The sequence below is a fragment of the Diadema setosum genome, chromosome 14 (assembly GCF_964275005.1).
Source record: "Diadema setosum chromosome 14, eeDiaSeto1, whole genome shotgun sequence".
Classification (NCBI taxonomy): domain Eukaryota; kingdom Metazoa; phylum Echinodermata; class Echinoidea; order Diadematoida; family Diadematidae; genus Diadema; species Diadema setosum.
In genome coordinates, this window is record NC_092698.1 from 12033817 (window position 1) to 12059603 (window position 25787).

General features: G+C 37.7%; 1 protein-coding gene across 1 annotated transcript in view; it reads right to left on the reverse strand.

The window, feature by feature from the left end:
* LOC140238358 (heat shock cognate 71 kDa protein-like) overlaps window positions 1-25787 on the reverse strand; it is a 65094-nt gene that overhangs the window by 20425 nt on the left and 18882 nt on the right. The window contains exons 3-7 of the mRNA XM_072318292.1: window positions 14072-14277; window positions 10574-10726; window positions 8107-8384; window positions 6096-6373; window positions 3898-4136 (exon numbers count right to left, since the gene is read on the reverse strand). Of these exons, the coding sequence (XP_072174393.1) occupies window positions 3898-4136; window positions 6096-6373; window positions 8107-8384; window positions 10574-10726; window positions 14072-14277 (1154 nt within the window). The remainder of the gene's footprint in view (window positions 1-3897; window positions 4137-6095; window positions 6374-8106; window positions 8385-10573; window positions 10727-14071; window positions 14278-25787) is intronic.

Genomic DNA, 25787 nt, shown 5'->3' on the forward strand with positions numbered 1-25787 from the left:
GGCAACACATTGTTCAACAATGACAAAAGATAAAGGTTGCACATCTTCGTGCTATAATGGTAACATTGGCCAAATTTCAAGCCTAGTGCTCAAAGACTGACTGAGTTAACTGAATACACATTTTTGTATGATTTTTCAATCAAAATATGCTGTTACCATGGCAACACATTGTTCAACAATGACGAAAGATAAAGGTTGCACATCTATGTACTATAGTGGTCACATGTACCAAATTTCAAGCCAAGTGTTCAAAGAGCAACATTTTGTAAGATTTCTTTAAAATTTGCCATTGCCATAGCAATGTATTATGCAATACTAACAAAAAAAGGTGTCATGCACATCTTTACTTGATAGTGGTCCCACATGCCAAATTTAGGGTCAATTGCTCAAAAAATGAGAGTAGTTTGATCCACAACATTTTGCAAGATTTTCAAAAATTTGCTGTTGCCACGGCAATGCATTCTGCAATACTAACAAAAATGTGTCTTGCACATCTCCCTTTGAATAGTGGTCACACAAGCCAAATTTGGGGTTAATTCCTCAAAAAATGAGAGTAGTTCGATCTACAATTTTTGGTGAAAATATGTCATTACCATGGCAACGTATTATGCGATACTAACAAAAAAGGTGTCTTGCACATCTACCTTTGATAATAGTCACACATGCCAAATTTTGGGTCAATTGCCCAAAAAATCAGAGTAATTTGCTCCACAACATTTTACAAAATTTTTAAAATTTGCTGTTGCCATGGCAATGCATTATGCAATACTAACAAAAAAAGGTGTCTTGCACATCTTCTTTTGATAGCGGTAACACATGCCAAATTTGGGGTCAATTGCTCAAAAAATGAGGGAGGAGTTGGATCCACAAGATTTTGCAACGGACCACCCGCCCGACCGACCACCCGACCTCAGAGTGATTACTATATACCCCCTACACACTATGTATGGGTGAAGGTATAACTAGAAATGTCGCTACGGCGTCTGGTATGCCTCCGCCATAATGCATGGTTCTCCTAATAGGTCTATAGTACAATGCCTTGACAATGTGTGATGACAGTTTCACACAATTGGCAAAATATTAAAATGACAGGTTTGCCACAAATGTGCTGAATGTTTACTTTCCTAGAACTAGGTTCAATTGGATGAATGATTAAAACGTCAGAGTGCAGGTATTTGGGGAAGTGATGATTTTTACTTGACTTTTGACCCTTTAATAAGTTTATGCATTGAGTAATTTTCAAGGTATTGAGAAAAAGTATAATTTCAGTATCAAATGGTAAAATAGTATTATCTAAACCTCGCCTTTGACCTTTGACCTCACAGTTCCAAAGAGAATCACTGTTAGGTAGAACATGCATAAATATGTAAGTTTCATGATGATACCTTGAGTTACTTTCGAGATGTGGAGGAAATAGTGCAATTTAGCACTTTCACTTGACCTTTGATCTTTGACCTTTTGGCCAGAAACTTTCCACAGAATATATATTGGGTAATACATGCATATATCAAGTTGAAAAAAAAAAATCCTTCAGGCATTGCATAAATATAAGGAAAGTAGTGATATTTTGAGGAGTTGACCTTGACCTTTGACCCATGACCCCCAACTTCCCTAGATAATCACTGCCCATTGGTACATGCATATATACTAAGTTCCATGAAGATACCTTGAACCATTTGCGAGATATGGAGGAAAACATGAAATTTCAACCTTTTTTTTCACAAAATAACCTGTGACCTTTGACCCCATAATCCAAACAAAGTATTATCCCCCAGGATATACCCTCATACCAAGTTTGATGTAAAACCACCACACAGTTCTTGAGATATCGACAAAAACAAAATGGGACGGACGTACGTACGGATGACCCAAAAACATAATGCCTCCGTCCACTTCGTTAGCGGAGGCATAAAAAAAAAATCAGAAGTAGGATTTTCCTGACAAACATACATGCATGAAAACATTGTACTCCGATGGCTAGGTATGAGGTGCAACGGAGCTTACCTCTTGCATTTTTATCTGCAGGCTTGTTCAGAACCTGATTTTTGCCATTACTGCCATGTTTCATTCATTTGTTAAATGATTTAGAAACAATAAAAATCTGGTGTGTGTGTGTGTGCGAGTGTGTAACACACGCAACATGGATAGATAAAACTTGCATTTTTGTCTGTCCATGTTGCATATATTACTGTAAGTCTAGAAATGCTATAAAACACAATGTTCAATCAAATTTTAGAGCTATTATTATCCTTTCTAATCAATACTAGGCCATTCAGTTGAAAAACCATAGTTTCAAAGAGCATTCATTATTTTGACCTTCATATGTTTGTATATAAATGTCTGTCCAGCATTGCATGTTACCCAAAATTTTTCATGTTGGTAAAAATTCTATTAGATTGCTTCTTTGAAGCAATTTTGGGGCAAAGTTCTAAAAGATGGTATTGTATTAGGGTTAATACACTTTGGAAACAGAAAATAAAGCAAGATCCCTAAATGTACCTTTATACTGTGGAAATGCACACATACATTTCCATCTATTACCCCAAAATTACACGTTGTAAAAAGCACGGTGGAAAATAGGAAGAATTTGCTTACCTAATGACAATGAAAGACATAGCAGGAATCTAATTGTTGATTTATAATATTCTCCTTACCATCTAATACTGATTTTGGACATTCTCAGACATAGACAAATGCCTGGAGAATGACATTTCAAACTGAAGTACAGTGACATTTGACCCATCATCTAATGCTCATGCATATAATTTTGGCAAAGAGTAGTACATTTACACTTTATGTGATATACCTGGCCCAGGTACCAAGAAAATGCATTGCAGATTTTGTTTTTAACACGAGACCTATGGGTCTAGTGCTCAACAGGGCAGCGCACTTTTTACTCGGGGCACTCCTTGGGTAACACACTTGGGGGGGGGGGGGGGGAAGGGTGGCAGACACAAGCTATCATTAACATGTACAAGCTATCATTCCCCCCCCCCCCCCCCCCCCCCCCCCATTGAGGATACCTACCAAGTTTGGGCAGAATCCAGTTAACGGAAAATTAACATGTCAGAAATTACAAAAATTAGTGAATGAAATCCTATTCTCAACTTTAAAAATCCACATGTCACATGCCCATGTTCAATTCTTCAAAATCCAAAAATGTGGCTTGCTTCATTTGGTAATACTTGAAATTAATTAAACACAACAAATTTCTAAAGAAATGTGGCTGGCGAATACAGTATTCCCTCTTTGCAATGTTACTTCCTTTCCTGATTGGTTAAAATCACGACTATTTGCTTATTGGAATATTTGAGCTTTACTCCAGCACACCCCCCCCCCCCCCCCCCCAATCACGAATTGAACAAACTATGATCCCATCCCCATAGGATGATTCACAATAACAAGATGTGGGATGGACAGAGTAAATCCAGCAACCATGTGGCTCTGGCACCCTTTAGGGCCAAGGCAGTATACATGGCAGACTTTAATTTCATCATAGGGGGGAAGAGACCCAATGGTCTTGTGCTCACCAGCATATCCCAAGTTCACTGTCCACACATTCTTTCAGACTATTACCTGAGAACAACATATCAAACTTGGCAAGCTTTGGGTGTTATCAAGGAGGGCATGGTGTCCATTTGTTTAAATTCTATCACACTGCTAATAATACACAGATTCTTTCAACCCTCCTGCAAAAATGTCACTGATATCAACATTGACAACACACTTATACTGGTTGATAAGGTGACAAAAGCAACTGGTACTGATTTTAAAACAACTCACATGTTGATGGGTTAGAGGGTGCTTTGTTCAAGACTCTCATACCATTTTGCGGTTCTTGACTGTACAGAATATATAGAGCACATAGGGTTGGCAGATAATCTCTTCAGTACTCACATTGTATTTGGTCATGCTACGCTCCCCCTCATAGACCTGAATAAGTACACCTGGCTGATTGTCAGCATAGGTTGTGAATTTCTGTGACTGCTTTGTAGGGATGGTTGTGTTCCTCTTAATGAGAGGAGTCATGACTCCACCAGCTGTTTCAATTCCCATGGACAGAGGGGCAACATCCAGAAGAAGCAACTCCTGCACCTCATTTGACTTGTCTCCCGACAGAATGGCTGCTTGGACAGCTACACATGAAAACAAAAACATAAAATATCTGTATGGTAACTCATGCAAAGTAACATGTTGTGCATTCATCCAACATACTCTTACGAGTCAAATTCACAGAGCGGTATCATTGCGTTTTCTCTGATATTTGTGCACGTGTCATGCATTAAAGGGGAAGGCTAGTAACTGATCAGTGGGAATCAGTGGAAATGCTGGGAGATGATTGTTCCAATCCTTATGGGATTCATTCAAGAGTTCATTGTATATCTATTCTTGTGTGAAAATGATGTGCTTCAGAACGGTCTCATATTCAAGTAATGTGCAGATTAATGCTCCGTCACTGACCAGGGACGCTAACCTGGAAGCATTAAACTGCACATTACTTGAATATGAGACCATTCTGAAGCAAATCATTTTCACACAACAATAGATATACAATGAACTCTTGAATGAATCCCATAAGGATTGGAACAATCATCTCCCAGCATTTCCACTGATTCCCACTGATCAGTTACTAGCCCTCCCCTTTAAGATGAGTGGGATGACAGCATGAGTATCCTGTTTGAATGCTAAAGATACCTTAAGTGACACCAACATTAAAGAAGAAAGGTTCATCTGATGCTCCTGGAGTGTGTCCTTCATAGAACTGTAACTACTATACAGGGTCCCATTAACAATTCTTCTCCATATGGCAAAAAATCTAAAATTGAAGGGAAGATCAGTGACATAAAACGCAAGTGTTTTGGCCCTCAGTAGACCTGCTATGAGGTCTCTATAGGAACCATGTGTGCATTTTGAATATCTTTGCATTCCCACTTCAACATATGTTCGTGTCAGTGTTGGCATAAAAAAAAAAAAAAAAAAAAAAAAAAAAATCAGTGCACCATTGGTATGGACATGTCTGTCAGAGGTTTACATATTTGATGCAATACTCTGGAACCAGTCTTATCAACAACAGAAAAGTAAAGCATCTCCAGCCAGTAGAATGATTCCTGTCAGGCTCAGTAAAATCTGATCATCATCATGCACCTTCAATTGCCTAGCCATACTACTTTTGGATTGAAAGATGAAAAATTGAAACCTTCTGCCCCTAGGGGCCATCTGGACAATGGGAATACAGGAGCCATATCTGGATTTGGGGATGGTTGAAATGTATCAAGCTATGACCACTGGAAACATCTTTGTGTGTCCAAATTCCAATGATACTCAGAATGACTGTGGCGAAGTGTTATCAAAATCTGACCACGGGCTTAAAAAAAAAAATCATAGACGAAAAGCTTCTGCAATAGTTCATTGGTGCCCTTTTGTCAAGAGACCTTAATATTAAAATAATGATTTAAAATATATGATATGACTGATTTTAGAAAAAGAATTGTTAAAGAGAGTATTGAGCCGCATCAGATTTCACGCTTGTTAATGCCCTTGAAAAAAAGGATAACTAGAGAAGCTCCCTGAGAGCGCAGACCTCCTCCAAGCATGCAGCCCATTTCCACCACTGATCTTGTTCTCCCATAGAGATATCAGTGATTTCCACCCATACATACTTATAGCATTGTGTGCTGAAAGTCGCCCGATTTCCCAATATAGAAGCCTTTGTTACGTCATAAACCCTCTGCTGCCGCACGGCGCGCATGCAAACCTCACATACGTGCAGCCTGAACTCCCAAGTACATTGACCCTACCTGCCAAAATATAAAAAATCCTTCATAAATTCCCAAAAAATTCTCAGATCACTACCACAATTTAATCATCTGTTACTTGTATCATTCTAAACCTTTCCTGCAAGTTTCATCCAAATCTGTTAACTACTTTTCGAGTTATTTTGCTCAAACTAACTAACTAACCATCAAACACACAAACCAACGGTAACAAAAACATAACCTTCTCCCTTGGCGGAGGTACTAACATCTATAGAAATTAGAATGTCCCAAATGCCCCCTTAGTGTCTAACTGCAGTTTTACAATTATGGGAAACTAACCTGCACCATAGGCAACAGCTTCATCAGGATTTATACTCTTGTTCAGTTCCTTGCCATTGAAGCAGTCTGTCAAAAGCTTCTGGATCTTGGGGATCCTGGTGGAGCCTCCAACAAGGACAACATCATGAATCTTGTCCTTGGCCATCCTGGCATCATTCAGAGCTTTTTCTACAGGCTCTAGTGTGCTTCGGAAGAGATCTGAACACAAGTCCTCAAATCGAGCTCGTGTGACAGATGTGTAGTAGTCAATACCCTCGAAAAGGGAATCAATCTCAATGCTATAATAAAGAAGAAGTTAATACAAAAGGATATATAAGAGTTGTTGGAATGCATGCATTTCTACTTTTGGACAAAAGCGTCAAACAACTTGCTAAGTACTACAAAGGAAACTAAAACTGTTTTTTTTTTTCCCCCAACTAATTTTATGGCCTATGTTGAAAAACTATGACCAGCATTGTTCCTTGTCTATTGTGAACACACAAGCATCAAAGTCTTGTTTTTAAGTGCAGTGCATTGGGGTTGTAATTTTCAATCTTTCATGACATCTGCAATGTTCTGAATAATTTCTATAGACCATGTAATTTCAAGGAAGAACTTTTTGTTGACTCGCATGAGGAAATTAAGAGCAAATGGGATTTCATTTTGACATTAATACACCTGTGATTTGACTTTGATCACTACCATTTCACATCATTTCTATACATATAACGCCTGAAGAGATCCTTGTCATTTGATTGGTTGTTTGATCATTCGGGCCATTTCACTATGACGTCATCATCTGTGCCATTGTGGATCCATTTACCATGCAATTTGTATCAATATGATTTGCTCCATTGCACGCTCGCCGAGAGCCCGGCACACTACATGTGTAAAACGCTTGCATTTGCAGTGTGAGTATGCAAAAGCGTGTTAGCGTAAGGCGCTCAGTGAGCACTCTCGCGATCTCATATTCTCTCTTATATCTAAATTACTAACACATCAAATGACAAGGACATATTTTAGGCGTTATAGAAAACAAATAATAAAAGTTTCATTGGTGCAATGGGCAGAATATTTTCATTCAGTGAAAGATGAAATGTTTGATCCATTCAACGAGGCGCAGAAGAGAGTAGAAGAGAGACTACTTGCCCTCCTTTCCCACCCAATGCATTGTACCTCACTCAGACATTCATTTGGTAAGTTCTCAGCTTTATCTTGTGTCAAAATCCTGTAAATGCGTAGTCTCTCCTCTTCGCCTTACTCATATAATAAAGATCAAATTTCAAACAGGTAAGTTCTCATTTACTCTTTCCATTAACTGGTCAATGTGAATACTTGTTGGCAACTGGTCATGCAATCAAGTGACTAAAAGCAGGGAGGGTTGAAATCATTGTATTGTGAGCAGTGACGTCACATCAGGAATATGACTTCAGAATTTGACTACCTGGTAGCCGTCGACTGAGCTAGAATGAAATGATGTAAATTTATGTAGACCATAGAATTTACCATATATTGCCTTATCTATGACACTTGACAATCCCTTTATATTATATAGAAGTTATCAGTCTGTTCTTTCAGCATTGATTACTTTGGGAAATAATCTCTTGGGAAACCTATAACTCCTCTGGGGATGTCAAGTGTTATTTTTTTACTTCTCAAAATCTTTATAACATTATATTGGTTATTCCAGGCTAAAAGAAAGCTTCATTCTAGCACCCATGATGCAGCATACTTTAACATGATTAATAGAAAGCTGTCCAAAGGTTTCTGTTGTATTGTCTCGACTTCAGCTGGGGTGTGTGGGTGAAAAACCTGCATATGATACTGCTTCTTGCTTGGATTGTTTGAGTGCCTCCTCATCTGAAAGAGGCCAGAACACAAAAGAATCCACCTTCTACCATTTACTTGCTAGCAAATATCAATCCCTCTCCTGTTTTTGCAACAGCATGTACTAAGAGCTGGTTCAATGAAATAAAATAGAATTGAAATAAAACTGAATTGAATGAGCAGCTAGGGTCCACACACTATGTACCTGGCTTGTGTACTTGAAGAAAGGGTCCTCTTTGCCCGCTCACAAGCAGTCCTGAGCCTTCTCACTGCTCTCTTATTGGTGCTCATGTCCTTTTTGTGTTTCCTCTTAAACTCCGTGATGAAGTGGTTTACCATGCGGTTGTCAAAGTCCTCTCCTCCCAAGTGGGTGTCACCAGACGTGGACTTCACCTCGAAGATTCCCTCCTCAATGGTCAGCACCGACACGTCAAAGGTCCCCCCTCCCAAGTCAAAGATCAGGACGTTGCGCTCTGCACCAACCTGAATGAAACACCAGCAGCAAATTATAACGAACATGAACAACCTAGACCTGAAACATTTACGATTTCTTCACACCTGAAGCAAGAAACATGATATTGTACATCAGAATTAACAGCAGTCTCATATTGTAATTCCCATGATTAGCCATATTCAATTCAAAATGAGTAATGTTTTGCAAGTCTGAATGGAAATGACAAACCCTTTATGTGCTTTGTTTGCTAACTAGCACAGACGTTTGGAAGCTAATTGTCAATGCAGAGAGATTACTTTGGTGACTTAATTCCTATCACCTTGGCCTTCTCATTGGACCAACCTAGGCACGTTGCTTTACTCGACTGGGTTTGAAAAGTGACTAGAGGCTTCCAATCAAATTTTGTTAGATTTTGGGTGCACATTTGTATCATTTTAATGAATGAAAGATACATCAGGATGTAGAGCTCTGCTTCACCTTGTATCCACTGCTGGCATTGTGCAGGTGTGTACTTAACGGTGTACATTATATCTTACTTGAGTTTCTTATCATTAGCATACAGGCCATGTGTGACATGGCTGTTGCATGGAGTGTCACTGGCAGTTAATGGTAGGCAAGAAACTCATTTAGTGTTGCATCACTGTCAAGAAAACAAAATCTCTGAAACTGTCATCACATTGTTTCTTCCTAAAAACTATTTTGAGAAAATATATTTTCAATAAAAAAACAAACAAACCAAAAAACTAGAAATGTCGCTATGGCGACTGGTATGCCTCCGCCATAATGCATGATTCTCCTAATAGGTCTAGATAGTATATGTGGACAATGTGTAATTACATTTTCACAAAATTGGCAAAATATTAAAATGACAAGTTTGTCACAAATGTGTTGAATGTTCACCATCCTTGACCTAGGTTTAATTGGATGAATAGGAGAGCATGTATTTGGGATTTAAGGACATTAACTTGACTTTGACCCATTCATACCTTTATGCATTGAGTAATTTTCAAGGTATGGAGAAAAAGTGCAATTTCTGTATTTGAATAGTAAATTGTTACCATTTTCATCTGGCCTTTGACCCTAAAATTCATAGGATAATCACTGTCAGGCAGAACATGCATAAATATGTAGTACGTTTCAAGATAACTTGAGCCACTTCCGAGATATGGAGGAAAACTTAGTTCAGCACTTTCACTTGATCTTTGACCTTTTGACCTTTGAGGCAAAAACAAAAGAAAAAAAAAACTTTCCAGATCATCTCTATTAGGTTATACATGCATACACCAAGTGTAAAAAAAAAAAACCAATCCTGCTGGCATTGCATAAACATGAGGGAAATGATAAAATTTTGAAGTGTTGCGCTTGACCTTTGACCCCATGAACCCTAAATTCTCTAGATAATCACTGCCAGTCAGTACATGTATATATACTATGTTCCATGAAGATACTTTGAACAATTTCCAAGGTACAGAGACTAAAAAGTGAAGCTTTAATATTGTTACTTGACCTTTTGACCTTTGACCTCATGACCCAAACTTTCACCAGAGAATCTTAATTGGGTAATACATGTATACACTAAGTTTCAAGAAAATATCTTCAGGCATTGCATAGATATGATGGATATAGTGAAATTTTATGTATTTGACCTTGACCTTTTGACCTTTGACCTTGAGCATGTGCACCCAAAAGTTGATAGGCATAACTTCACCCCCTGATACACATACATGCCAAGTTTCATTAGGATACCTCAAAAGGTTTTGATAGTTACCCTGTCCACAAAATTCATTACGGACGGACAGACAACCCGAAAACATAATGCCTCCGGCACCACTTCATGGCGGAGGCATAAAAACAAACTTTTTTTAGCACCATTTCTTAAATCAAAGCTGACTTGATCATGGAATAGATTCATTAAACACAAAGACATGGTACTTTGGGAGTTCCTAAGAATCTTGTGCCAAGATGGCTGTGTGTGCATGTGCACACACACACACACACACACACACACATTAAGCTTCAAACATGAGACAAAGTTGTCACTTCTTTAGAGTTAATTTCACCTAATTTTGAAGACATTCACTGATTTATGTAAATTGCAAAATTTGTCACACCTGAACATTAGTATCTGCCTATTCTGTCTAGTCTGAGAAAATACTTTGAAATTGGTTATCACTGACACATTTTGAGGCTATGAGAACAGAGAAGTGAAGATTGTTACCTTCTTGTCAAGACCATAGGCAATAGCAGCTGCAGTTGGCTCGTTAATAATACGCAACACATTGAGACCAGAGATGACACCAGCATCTTTGGTAGCTTGCCTTTGAGAGTCATTGAAGTAAGCTGGCACTGTGATGACTGCATCATCTACTTTCTGGAAGGTTAACATCAAAGAACAAAATAATTCCAACTAAAAACATATTGTAACTGACATTAACATACTTGCATGCACTTTGGACAGGACTGCTATACATACTTTAATTTGCGTAGCAAAAATACTGAGTTAGTCTTTGACTTTCAAAGAACAATCAGATTTCTGTTTTTGGCATAATTTTGTAGTCTAATGTTTTGTCTATCATCTGTCGAAATCTCGAAGCTAAATGATCAAGGAAAGGCAAGAAATCAGCGTTTTTCTGAGCCATGATTTTATGACTTTCAACGAAACAGAAACGTGTCCGAAGATTTGGATTTAGCGCCGCAGCTAGACTCTGCCCCTAGCAAAAAGGAGTGATCTTATTGGTCTGTGTGTGGCATTCTGATTACTGATTAGTCGTGTGTAGACCGCTGGCGATAAGCTTGAATGAACATCGCGGATGTTGCTAGGAGCATACCTTCTATTGTCAAGCGGTGAAAACTGTCTCGCCTCCCCTTGATCATGACGACGTCGGCAGGAAAAACTTTGAAACTGATTTCCTCAACCACTTGACATGCGCTAATGAAATCATTGATATCTCCACAACCGAGTAATTTCATGAGTTGTGCTATGTGATCGTGCACCACAAAACGAACAAAAAGTCGCACCCCTTGAGTTTAAGCTAGGAGTCAAAAAAGGTGAAATGGGTCAACCAAGTCAATATTAAGTTTTTCATACTTTCTGAAAGAGCTACCCTTCTTCTACATTACTTTTAAGTTTAGCATCATAAAATGGATGGGAAAGTGCATTTCTAGCAGTTTTTCTACAACCTTTTTTTGTAGAGTACCGGTAGTAAGATCAGGTATGTCTTAGAGGCCCCCTTTCATTTCTTGATAATCCTTTGCACACTCTTCACTTTCAAGTCTGATAACTTTTGATGGGATAATGCTACTGCTTTAAAAGTTGGCATTAAACATGGACAGAATGTGTTAATAAAGCACGCTCAATTTCAACTTAATCTGATAATACCTTCATTGTTGTTGCTCCAGTGGTTTACATCCTGTTTTTTTTTTTTTGTCCCATTCATTGTACAGCCCTAAGGATGATTTTACAGACTTTTACATTTGAACAACTATAAATCAGTTATACTAAATACAGTAGGCCCTATACTGAATACAGGGTTTTAATACAGAATTTATAGTAATTGGGATGAGGAATAAGAATGTTTTCTAAATTTATAAGAAATTGCAATGAACAAGGATGATAACATGGCAGCCTTACCATAAGAATGCATGAGTTGGGGCTCAAGGAGGCAGGACAAAAGAAGAAGGCATGCATAGATTCTACACAGGTGAACTTGTGAAGCAAGTGGTATTGTAATGGAATTACACAGACTACATTTCTGAAATATGTTAGGCTCATATGTCATTAACACTGTTCAGTGTAATTTGATCAGGATTTTTCAGAGTATTAGACCCCGTTTACAGTGAGAGAAAAGGCTGGGCTCGGCCGTGGCCGAGCCCAGCCTTCATTTCACTGTAAACGCGCAAAAGGCCAAATGCAGTACCAAAATCGGGCGCGCATTTGGCCAAGCTCTGGAGGTAATCTCTGCTTTTCTCACTGTAAACACAAACTAGGCCAAATGCGGTACCAAATTTAGTCTGGCTTCCAGACCCTCTGCCCGTACTATTTTGCTATTCAGGATATTAACGCCCTCAACATCTAAAACTAGTATAGTTTAAGGTGGTTTTGTCCTGCAGAGGTCTTTGCCTTCGGCAAAGGCAGCGACTTTGTCGCTACGGAGTCCAGTTGGCAAAGGTCTGGAAACCAGACTGTACCACATTGTGACCGGCGCCCTCTCAATAATAGTGTGTTTACAAGCAGAGCGCCACTACGACAAAATATTGAAAGGTTTGAATTAAAAGCCTGGGCCCGGCCCAGCATTGTAAATGGACAAAATTGCGGGGCCGAGTACCGCAATTGAGGTTAGGCTCGGCCCGGCCCGGCCCTGTACTGGAAATGGGGTCTTACACCCTGTTTAGGGCTGGGCTGAGCCCGGGCCATGCCCAGGCTGAGCATGGCCTCAATAGTGGCACTCGGCCCTGTAATTCTGTGTGTTTACAGTGGCGGGCTTGGCCCAGGCTTTTAATTCAAACCTTTCAATATTTTGTTGTAGTGGCACTCAGCTTGTAAACAATTATTTGGGTTCGCTCCAGGGTCACAGTGCAGAGGAGCTGGCGGGAGCTATTTGCAATGAACAAAAGGCCAAGGTTTTTATTAAGGGCGAACTTTCGAACATCACGCTCACAGCTGCTTTTTCCTTACTCGTTATCTGCTTTCTATGCACAATAACACAATATGAATGAGGACCAACAAAATGATGTAGTACAGTTATGATGATTCGATGATAACTTATAATTTAAACACAATTTTGGATACCTCTCCTCATATCCAGTTGCTAATGATGATGATTCTGTAGTGTACACCAAAGAAATTTTGCTAAAGGTGGGATACGTCATATCCTATGATGTCACGATCATTGCACTTCTGGGGTCACAATTTGGTTCCGCATTTAGCCCAGTTTGCGTTTACAGTGAGAAAAGGCCAGGCTGAACCCGCGCTGAGCAGCAGCTGAGACTACCTCCAGAGCTTGGCTGAATGCGCGGCTGTTTTTGGTTTTGTATTTGGCCTTTTCAGCATTTACAATGAAAGTAAGGCCGGGCTCAGCCCAGCATTCTCACTCACTATCTACTGGGTCTTAATTTCTTTGCTCAAGAACCACAATAAATTCCACAATATACAAAGCTGTTGATTTATGTACTGCATGATGTGAAATTATGAAAATCGTCTTAAAGCCTGTTGATACAATGTACAGGCACTGCCTTCATCCGCACCATTTTGGAACATGACCAGGCCATGCAGATCAGTCAAGTCAGTTTCTCTTGATGGTCCACAGTGGCTGCACTTTGAAGTCTCATATTATATATTCTCGACTGAGAATTGCTCGATAAAGGAAAGATTAAACAGAACTAACTGTTTGAAGATTAATTGTTATTCTAATAGCAATCAGCAGGGATAGAATATATCCATGCCCTTCAGTCACTCCCAGCGATTCAAGCTTCAGGAAGCCCTCATTAGCTTATCTTATCAAATTAGCAGTGATCCTATCAGTTGAAGATTGACTGGGCATTTGCAAACAGGCTCTCATACATTCACTCCCTTCTAATTGCTATTAGAATTACAATTAAACTCCGAACGGTAAGTTTTTGTTTACTTTTTTTTTTTGGGTATGTTATACAGCAGATAAACTTGTAAGTGAACCATCACATTTCAAAGCATACACAATGTATTTTTGCTTTGACTTACCTTGCCCAAGTAAGCCTCTGCTGTCTCTTTCATCTTTGTCAGAACCATTGAGCTGATCTCTTCTGCATAGAAAGTCTTTGTGTCCCCCTTGTATTCCACCTGGATCTTTGGTCGGCCATTGTCATTGACTATAGCAAAAGGCCAATGCTTCATATCCCCCTTCACGATAGAGTCCTCATACTGGCGACCGATCAGGCGTTTTGCATCTACATGAAGTAGTTCAACAAAAATAATCACTTATTTTGCCTTGAAGTGGGTTAAATGTTCACCTTTGCATAATTAAAACTGTTTAATCATGATGTCACAATTACGTAACTGGTGCAAACATACTACAAACTCACTAAACATCTAAACACTTAACAAAAAATCTCTGTAGTGTCTGGATCAGGAATCTTTTCAGTTTTGAGGAAATCTGAATACAGAGGCAAGTGTAAACGTCTTCACCCTCCTGCCTAATGGGAATGACAGAGACAGTTTTCAACTGATATCTGAATTCTTTTCATTTGCAATACGACTTTTCGGCAGTACCCGTTAACCCATTAGTTGAACCACCCGAGGCTGCCTGTGGGGTTGCTCCCTGGGCCACCCGAGGCCGCCTGTCTGTTTTTGGTAATTTTGTGCTTTACTGTTTTCATATGGGATACATGATTGAGGAATTTGAGGGAGGTCAAAGGTCAGCAGGGGTGCGTTGGAATTGTTTCTGTGACGCGCCGATCTCTTGGTGGAGTCTTTATTGGGCTTTCAAATGGACAAAGTTGTGACAGATAGGGGTTAACATGCCGTGATTTATTTTGCATGGTTTGGAAAGTTGTCGGGATGGGAGTGGTGTTGCTGTATTTCCAGGGAGCAGTAGGCTATTATGTGCGGGGTCTTCAGATGCTAAGGGGTTTACTGGAATTAAAGGACAAGTCCACCTTCATATACATGTGGATTGAGTGAAGGTAACAATATTAGTAGAACACATCGGTGAAAGTTTGGGAAAATCGGACACTCCGTTCAAAAGTTATGAATTTTTGAAATATCTGCGCAGCCACAGCTGGATGAGAAGACTACTACAGCGTATGATGTCACATGCGTACGATATAAGGAAATAAAAAGAGAATTTCACAAAACTTTACTTTTTGAATAAAGTGCACATTTCTTCGACTTGTTACTGACGTATGTTAAGGGTAATATTATTCACCCTACCTTCTGAAAGAGGGAAGTCGAGTGTTCTTTTGTAATGTGAGAAAAGTGAAAATATGTTGAATTTTCTTTACTCTTTCATTATATCGTTGTACACATGTGACATCACAAGCTATAGTAGTCTTCTCATTCAGCCATGACTGAACAGAAATTTCAAAAATTCATAACTTTTGAACCGTTTGTCCGATTTTCCTCAAACTCTCACTGACGCGTTCTACTGATATAGCTGCAATTACTAAAGCCACATGTCTATGAAGGTGAACTTGTCCTTTTATGTAGATGAGCGGAGTAAAACTGCACTGAAGATCCCATGTCTTATATCACCATCATCACCATCATCGTTATCACCTCCATCATCATAATCATCATCTCCACAACAACATGATCACCATCTTCATTATCAGCTTCACCACCATAATCACTGTCATCTTTACAGTCAATACTATCGTCATCATCATCACCTCATCTTGGGATCTTACAGTTTTTGGATTATTAATTTGGACTCCCCCATAGACATGGGGTAAATAGTGAAATTTTGTGCACTTGACCTTGAGCATGTGCACCCAAAAGTTGATAGGCACAACTTCGCACTCATATGTCAAGTTTCGTTAGGATACCTCAAATGTTTTTTTAGTTACGCTGTCTACAAAATTGGTTATGGACAGACATGTATACAGATGGACGGACAACCTAAAACATAATACCTCAAACGTCACTTTGTGGCAGAGGCATAAAAACATCTTAGGACAAAATCTTGTAGATTACGACGTGAGTGTTCCAAATGCTAAATTTTGTTGCAACTGCCCCAATGATGGCCGAGATCTATGGGGGGGGGGGGGGCAGAATCAGGCAAAGAAGCCCAGCCTGTTTAGGGTTAGGGAGGACGTTGAGAAGGCAATCATATTTTTGGTTACTTAGTACTTGGGAAATTTTGAAAGGGATAGTATGTGTTCTTATGCTATATGACAATCTCTGTTCTCACAAAAAAGAAGTGACGGATCATCTCCTCTGAGATTGTTTTGACAGCAACTAGAATTATCGCTGAATGTGATTACTACCCCCGCCCCTAGTGTTGCTTTATAGTATGTGATGTCATGAGGGCAATGACGTTAATACCAAGTTTGTGCACTTGTGGAATTGGAAACAGAATAATTTCAGTTTACTGTACAATTACAGAGTTGACACTGAGTATAAAACTTACAGCAAATGGAAACATGTTTTCCCCCAGCATCACTACACTTAAAGACCATCCTTTATATACCAAATTTGACCTTCATAGCTTGAATGGTTTATTTTGATACAAAAATGAGTGGTTAGCATGGCAACACATTTTCCTTAAACTAACACATTGGTGTCTTGCAAAACTACACTTCTAGATCATGATACATACTAAATTTGACTTTAATTGCTTGAACGATGGAAAAGTTATTTGATCTGCAAGGTTTTGGTAAAATTGTGGTTACCATGGCAACAGTTTGTGTGACAAACACAAAATTATGTGTTCCACATCTATACCTCAGGGCCATAATGCCTACCAAATTTGGTTTCAATTGCTTGAAAACTGTGGAAGAAGTTCACTCCACAGGATTACAAAAAAAAAAATGTGGTTACCATGGCAACACATTGCCCAATACAAATACAAAGGACATTTTGCAAAACTACACTTAAAGAGCATCATACACACCAAATTTCACCTTCATAGATTAAATGGTTCAATTTGATACAAAAATGAGTGGTTACCATGGCAACACATTTTTCTTATATTAACACAGTGGTGTCTTGCATAACTACACCTCCCGATCATCATACATACTAAATTTGACCTTAATTGCTTGAATGATGTGGAAGTTATTCAATCCACAAGGTTTTGGTAAAATTATGGTTACCATGGCAACGCTTTGTCCGACAAACACAAAAATTGTGTTCCACATCTATGCCTCAAAGCCATAATGCCTACCAAATTTGATTTCAATTGCTTCAAAACTGTGGAAGTTGTTCACTCCACAAGATTTCGAAGAAAACATGCGGTTACCATGGCAACACTTTGTCAAGTACAAACACAAAGAGTGGCTTGCATAACTACACCTATAGATCATCATAGATACCAATTTTGAAATTGATTGCTCAAATACTATGGAAGTTATTCAATCCACAAGGTTTTGGTAAAATTGTGGTTACCATGGCAACGCATTGTCCGACAAACACAAACTAGAAATGTCGCCAAAGCGACTGGTATGCCTCCGCCATAATGCATGATTTTCCCAATAGGTGTAGATAGTACATGTGGACACTGTGTGATTACATTTTCACAAAATTGGCAAAATATTGGAATGACAAGTTTGTCACAAATGTGTTGAATGTTCACCTTCCTTGACGTAGGTTTAATTGGATGAATAGGAGAGCATGTATCTAGGGATTTAAGGACTTTAACTTGACTTTGACCCATTCATACATTTAGACATTGAGTAATTTTCAAGGTACAGCTGTGGAGAAAAAGTGCAATTTCTGAATTGAATAGTAAATTGTTACCATTTTCATCTAGCCCTTGACCCTAAAATTCATAAGATAATTACTTTCAGGTAGAACATGCATAATATGTACTAAGTTTCAAGGTAACTTGAGCCACTTCCGAGATATGGAGGAAAAAGTTAGTTCAGCACTTTCACTTGATCTTTGACCTTTGAGGCAAAAAGAGAAAAAAAAAATTTCCGGAGAATTTCTTTTAGGTTACACACGCATACACCAAGTGCAAAAAAATAACCCTGCTGGCATTGCATAAATATGAGGGTAATAGTAAAATTTTGAAGTCTTGCACTTGACCTTTGACCCCTGACCATTGACCCCATGAACCCTACATTCTTTAGATAATCACTTCCAGTCAGTATTATGTATATACTATGTTCCATGAAGATACCTTGAACAATTTTCCAAGGTACGGAGAAAAAAAAGAAGTTTCAATATTTTTACTTGACCTTTTGACCTTTGACCTCATGACCCAAACTTTCACCAGAGAATCTTAATTGGGTAAAACATGTATACACTAAGTTTCAAGAAAATATCTTCAGGCATTCAATAGATATGGTGGAAATAGTGACATTTTATGTATTTGACCTTGACCTTTTGACCTTTGACCTTGAGCATGTGCACTCAAAAGTTGATAGGCACAACTTCACCCCCTAATACACACACATGCCAAGTTTCATTAGGATCCCTCAACAGGTTTCGATAGTTACCTTGTCCACAAAATTCATTACGGACGGACGGACGGACGGACGGACGGACGGACGGACGGAAGGACGGACGGACGGACAACCCGAAAACATAATGCCTCCGGCACCACTTCGTGGCGGAGGCATAAAAACATGTCTTGCACATACCTCAATATCATCATTTACCCTACATGTAAGTTTCATTTAAATTGCTTCAAAACTGTAGGAGGAGTTCGCGACGCAAGATTTTGCAACAGACCGACCGCCCGCCCGCCCAACCAACATCATGGTGATTCCTATATATACCTATATACCCCCTTCACACTATGTACTGAATGTACAGTAGCCTGACTAGTAACCGCTCACTTTGATACTTTATTGTGAATAGCTTTACCAAATTATCTCCTTCCCGATTCAATCATGTGAAACTTGGTTCCCGATATTGCTCTTTCTTATGTATGTTACGAACATCTGTTCACGAAGTCCAATAACGGAATGATCGCACGACACTTCGTCGTTACATCCTGTACTAGTAGCTGGTCACTTATATGGCGCGCGCACATAATGATGTAAGGCTCTGAAGGATGCTAAGATAGTCCCTTTCTGAATGATGCTAACCAGCAAAGGGCATGCCTGCCAACACGACCTGTGTGCCGAGGCTGAAATAAACAAATTGTCGGCAGCATACGGTGTGGTGGATATTCTAATTGTATTCAATTTCCATGTCTGAATGAACAATCTAATATCACATTAATGTTTGGTTTGTTGTTTTTCGTGTTTTTTTTTTTATTGTGTAAGTATGCTGCATTTTGTGTCGTATTTATTATTATGTGGAAGACGGGTCTGCTTATTTAAAGTTGCAAAAATAGAATTTTATAGATACATGGGAATCCCGTTATAACGAGATCGTCGGTTCCGGGTGATTTTGCTCGTTATATCCGGATTCTCCTTGTATCCGAACGCTTGTGGAATGTACACTTTATATATAAATGATCTATCAAAATTGGGTTACCTGCATTTTATCATGATGACGTCATATTGATGAACAGAAAAACAAGAAATGCGACAGGAAAATGAGAGAGCATTCTCGCGATAATTACAATTATTTTTTTTTCTCGACACATGTTATCAAATATTTCAGATTTGACAAATCATATAATCATATCGTAGATTGGGCCTGCCTTTTGTTAGCCCCATGCTGATCAATCTGCACATCTGAGAAGAGAGAGAGATGAAGCAAAATTTATGCAACTAAAGGTAAAGTAATCGCGCTATCAACGCTGCGTTTAGCGTAACTCGCGTGGATGAAAGCTGTGAGTAAAATCCGAATTTATCTTCCATTCTGTGACAAATTATTGATATAAACTACGTGTACTATGGTGAAAGTTTACACCACAATTTATACTCTTGTTTTTTATTTCTTCCAGGGAAACAGCTTCCCCGTTGTGATGCATCAGGTTGAATGCGTCCTTTGTGTGAATGTTTTACCTGACGAGATTGATGGGTGAATGCCGTTTTATACGAAAACGAAAACAACGTATCGGCTAACTGTGGATTGCAAAATCGAGTGAAATATTACTTGTATTTTGATAAGCTAGAGTTGACTTAATTAAAATTTTAGCATACGACCCTATCATATTTTAGTTTTGACATTTAATTCAATTTATCTTATCAAAGTTACGTAAATGGGTATCTAACTGAGCGGCTAATGTTTGCGAAAGCAGCGAATAATGGCGGATTCTAATTTTCGTCAGGGCTTGGTAACAGAACTTTGCGATCAAACTCAAGAACAGTTTTAATTTTTACAAGCAGTTTTTTCTTATCGCAAAGGATTTTTGAACATGTTCAAAATTTCTCCCAAAACGTATAATTCGCTGTGTTCGCCGCTCACAGATACTCCCGTTATGTATCTTTGGAAACATTTCGGATACGTAAATACATGTACACCATTTTTTTTTTGTTCAAGCCATTAGATAATGTTAATTCGAACTGTAGCGTTTGTGATAACATTTCAGCATAAATAGCGAAGGCTACAGCTTCTAAATATTCCGATGCTGTTCCATCACGGCCCTCGGAAAGAGACTTTATGAACTTGCAGCGCATCACCTTGATTGCTTCTGTTTGGCACTGGCATAATTATGTTAGTCTGCTTGCACAAAACGATAGTTCAGATAATTCACGGAGATTAACCTTTTCTAGTTTTAAAATAAAGCGTGATTTTGCCCATTGTTAAGCTCGGTTTAAAAAAAAATAAGTTGTCGTTATATCCGCACAAATTCATCTTTGGTTTTCTTTGTTTTTAGGTCAGAAAATTATCTTGCAATAGCCGGAACTTCAATATAATCTCCATTTAGGCTAACACGCAAATTTATTTGGGACCGGACGATTTATCTCGTTATAAGCGGATTCTCGTTGTATCCGATCTTGTTAGAACAGGATTCCCCAGTAGGCCTATATCATATACAAATTATGAAGAAGCCATTATTCATAATGTACTGAACTGAATGATTCATGAGGTCTTTGATGTAGCGATCAATAAAAATATATAAAAAGTAGAATAGATCTAATGCAAATGAATTCATGTGCATATGCACTCCGCTGTTTTATTCTAATATTCCCTTTCTTTTTTTCTTGTTCTTTTTTCCCTTTCTGTTTCTTCCATTTTTTTTCTTAGATCATTTCAAGTTGTACAAACGTGGCAAACAAGGAACTTTACAAAGAAATCCATTAACTTATAATGTCAGTGTCTCACAACTTTTCCAACAAAGCTTTTTGTTATAAATATCATTATATCACCCATCCATTAAAAGCGTAAACGGCATGCTCTGTAGGCCTAAGAGTAGATTTCAGAACTGGCATAAAATGTTTTTACGTAGGCTCAAAACTTTCCATAAAACAAAAGGCTTATCGGTACATCATTGTACAAAATACAGAGACATAGATTGAAAATCAATAAATTTAACCTTTTACCACAGTGTGGACTTTGATACCACCCGTTTCAAGGTCACACAACTTATACACTGGCAAAATATTTTAACACCTATGATAACGCCAGGATTCACTCAAATTGGCTACCGAAGCTGAAACGTGATGTTTAAATTAAACCTCTACCAAAGTGTGATTGTCTGCATGTCATGGAGGCAAACCACGCCCGTAACCAGGCCTTTTTTTTAAATTAAGAAAAGAAAACTGACTTTTTATGCATGCAAAAATTATTGTTTCGTTAGTGCCGACAATTTCGCTCAGCGGGAGGAGGAGGATGCATGGGCGGGGGGGGGGGGGGGGGGGGGGGTGCCTCGTATACCTTTATGCTCACACATTGATATAATCTCTCGTTGATCATTCATCCCAATTTCCATGGAATTGATTATGAGTATATGAAAAAGGACTATGTACATATTTATAGAGTTCACCACACAAGCTTTTAATTCTATATATTGAATGGAAAGTCCCCCAGACATTCTGGTGAATTTAAACTTTAATTTAAATTTCTGGTGAATAAAAACATACCAGTTATGAGCACCTCGAAAAATGTCATAAAAGAAGTATATCTGCAAACATTTCATAAACAGGCAATACAGCAAGGCTGGCAATCTTTTCAAACATGTATACCTTCAAACATATAATATAATATTAAATCTTACAAATGCAAGAGTATATTTGTGCTTAAAATTGCGGTCATTTTATGAGTTATTTTCATTAAATATGTCTGAAATAAAGGCGCATAAAAACAAACTTCAGTGGTATTACTAATACTATACATTTTTTGGTATATAAACAGCAAAAATATGGGATATAGTCATAACAGCAATATCACTTTTGAGTCATGTAAATACTGTACCTGTATTTCTCAGCTGCTCGCTCATACGTATTATTTGTTTTATAATGTCGACGCACATAATACATGTTACTATGTGCAGTTTTCTTAATTGTAAAATAGCTGGAAAAGATGCAGTAAACATGTAACAGAAATATTACTTCTGAGAAAAGAAAAAGTCTATATAATATACACACAACTCAACACTATTTTGAATATGGGCAAGTCCAAGATAAGGTCCCCTCAGGAGGCAAAATTTCATCTTTGCTCAATATTGATATGTTTGGTATCATTTTGAAGCTTATGAGTTGAAGTTTTGATTTCCGTGGGGGAAAAAATGATATCATGTAAATTTATGCAAATTTCAAGGGCTTCATTTGCATAAATGTGAAACACAGCGTTACGTATGGGACATTTATAAAAATTCATATTAATTCAAAGGAAAGCAAATAATATTTGATTAATATGTGGACATAAGAAGTTCATCACATAGTTTAACTTGGTATGAAAATTTAGGGATTATGCAAATGATTATGCAAATAAGCTCGTGTCCTATCATGAGATGTCATTTTTTTAGTTTTTTTCTGAAATTGCTAAGGTTATTTTAATGCCCTTTTGGAAAGTTCTAATTTATTGTTTAGAGCAATTAAATACCAGAAAAAAAAAGAAAAAAAAAGTAAAAGAAATATTCTTTATTAGGCATTGAAATAATGTTACGTATGGGACAAATGCGTTACGTATGGGACATCCTCATACATATTGCATGTGAATGCATGTAGCTAGCTGGGAAGGTCTCTCAGTACACAAATGGTCAATCATCCTGAAGAAAGCATCCCAACATTGTAGCTACTTTTTGAGTTATAGACACTTGAAACAATATATGAACTTGACTGAACAATTTTCAGAAAGGGGGAGGGGAAAATGGCAAAATACACAATGAAAAGTCAGCATGAAAGGGATGGTATAGTTTTTAGTAGAAATGGGGATTCAGTTTTCAACATTTGAAGAGATGATTGGAAACCAATTATATGAATTACTTAAGAGCACAAAATCCTAAGACTAGAGGAATTCAAAGTTTATGTGATGGAGATCCAATTTGAAATGGTTGTGATATATATTTAAAAAAAAAAGTGAAATAATTTTTTTTTTTTTATTGCAAGTGATACACAAATTGTCCTTATTCAGTTTTCAGTAGTAGCCACAACAAAATTCATGGGTATACATACTGAGGTGTGACTCGAATCAATGACCTGACTGCTAGACAGACATCATATATCTACTCGATCACTGGGGTTCCACGCAGCAGGTATTGCTTATTTATTAAACTTAATATTTCGTGTGTCAAGTTGTTTTTTATTGAAATTAAATGGCAAACTGCCCTTCATCAATGGAAGTAAACACTTTAAACTATTCAATTTTTCAGTAGTAACTATCCTGATAAAAATAGGGCATACATACTCAGGTTGGTCATAAAAAATATAGAATATGATTGAATGTGATTATGATGGTAAATATCTGGGGAATATTGTTCCCTTGTCAGTCTGGATCAGTATTTGAGTAATTTCAACTGATTCCACCTCAATAATTATGCAAAAATTTGTTTATGGGCATTTTGCAAAATTATTTTGCAAAATACCCATAAACACAGTTCTCCACACACTTAAAACGAATGGGGGACAAAGGGCATGCATACCCAGGTTGGTTATAAAAATATAAAAATATGATTGAATATGATTATGATGGTGAATATTTGGGGAATATTGTTTCCTTGACAGTCTGGATCAGTATTTGAGTAGTTTCAACTGATTTTATTTCAATAATTATGCAAAATACCCATCAACATGGTTCTTCACACACTAAATGAACGTGGGACAAACTGTCCCATACGTAACACGTCATGTGTGTCTTTAATTAGAACCTGTAATTAGAGCTTTTTGCCTGATGACATGAAACTTACCTGTGATAATCTTGAGTGTTGTGACTTCTATCACAGTGAGTTACAAGTTGTAGAATGATTTATACTTTCAGAGAGTTTTGAGGTTGAAAAAAATGTTCGAAAAAACAAAATTTTTCTGGTCCCATACGTAACGGCACATATTTTCTCTTCTAGAATGTAATTGTCAAGGTCATTTTTCTCAATTTTTCACATGATTATACTTCTTCTAGATATCAATCACCATGATGAAGTTCAATATGATCAAAGGCCATTAACACTATTTTTCAGGTCATAAAAGTCTCTGAATGTCCCATACGTAACGTGCGCGTTATCTTGGACTTGCCCATATACAGATATTCAAAATATTACTTTGAAAATTCCATTTAAATACACATATTAACAAGATCATTTATTCACTGGTTGTAAGGTTATCCAAAAGGAAGAAGGGAAAAGAGAAAGACTGCGATCATGTTCCCCTTTCAGCAACTTGTTCAGTTCAGCAGAAAGTACACTGATACATGTATTTTGATATGTTTCTTCAACCTTATTTTTTTAGTTCACTGCATTCCAAGTGCAACCCTGTGTCACAAAAATCACAAGAAACCCACTGATCTTCTACGGCTTCTTCTTTCCTGCATGCTGGACATACATATCCAACATCATCTGATTGAATTCCTTCCTTTTTGTTCCTCTTCTTTTTTGCCTTTTCTTCTGCGCTATTCTCCTTCGTAGAGTCATCTTCTTTGTTTTCTTCTCTCTTTTTTTACATTTCTTCTTCCAATTCTTCCTTATGGTTCATTTCTTCTATCCTCATCACAATCCCATCTCTGTGATCTTTCTATTTCCTGTACCCAACTTCATCTCTTCTATCTTCTTCTCCTCTTCTTTCTTTTTTCTTAATGTCTTTGTGCATGCCTTCGTCTATAAGATCTTAATGTCTTTGTGCCTTAATTCTTCTTTCTTTCCTTTGTTTCTCTCTCTCTCTCTTCCTTTCTTTTCTTCAACTCTCCTTTCTGTTGGGATTTCATTTGAGTTATGAAATCATCTCCTGATGTTGCTTCAGTAGCTGCAATTTCCTTCATTGACTTCCTGGAACGTGTACTTCAGGAAACTCGATATAATGTTCGAGAGACGGGGAGATTTTTATTTGAAACCTTATTTCATTATTGGATGAACGAACTTCATGAATAATGAGTTGTAACCGTATATATATATTTATTTATTTATTTATAGCAATGTCACAATACAGGAATGCTTTAAATGCCAATATGCCTTGATTTATTTATTTATTTATTTATTTATTCAGTTTTCTTTACCCAGGGTAGCCCCATCAGTGGTTTAAACACTGTTATTCTAGGGGGCCCTGCAACAGAATGACAAACTATAACAGTTCAACAAACACAAAATAACAAATCAGGGACATTCCTTTTTACATAACATCAACACAATATCAATACTCTATATAAATGAAGAAACGCAAAGTTAATCCTTGACGATAATAATACACAAACTCATGTTATTTGAGAAAAAAAAATAATACCTTAACATTAAACAGGAATATCAAAAATA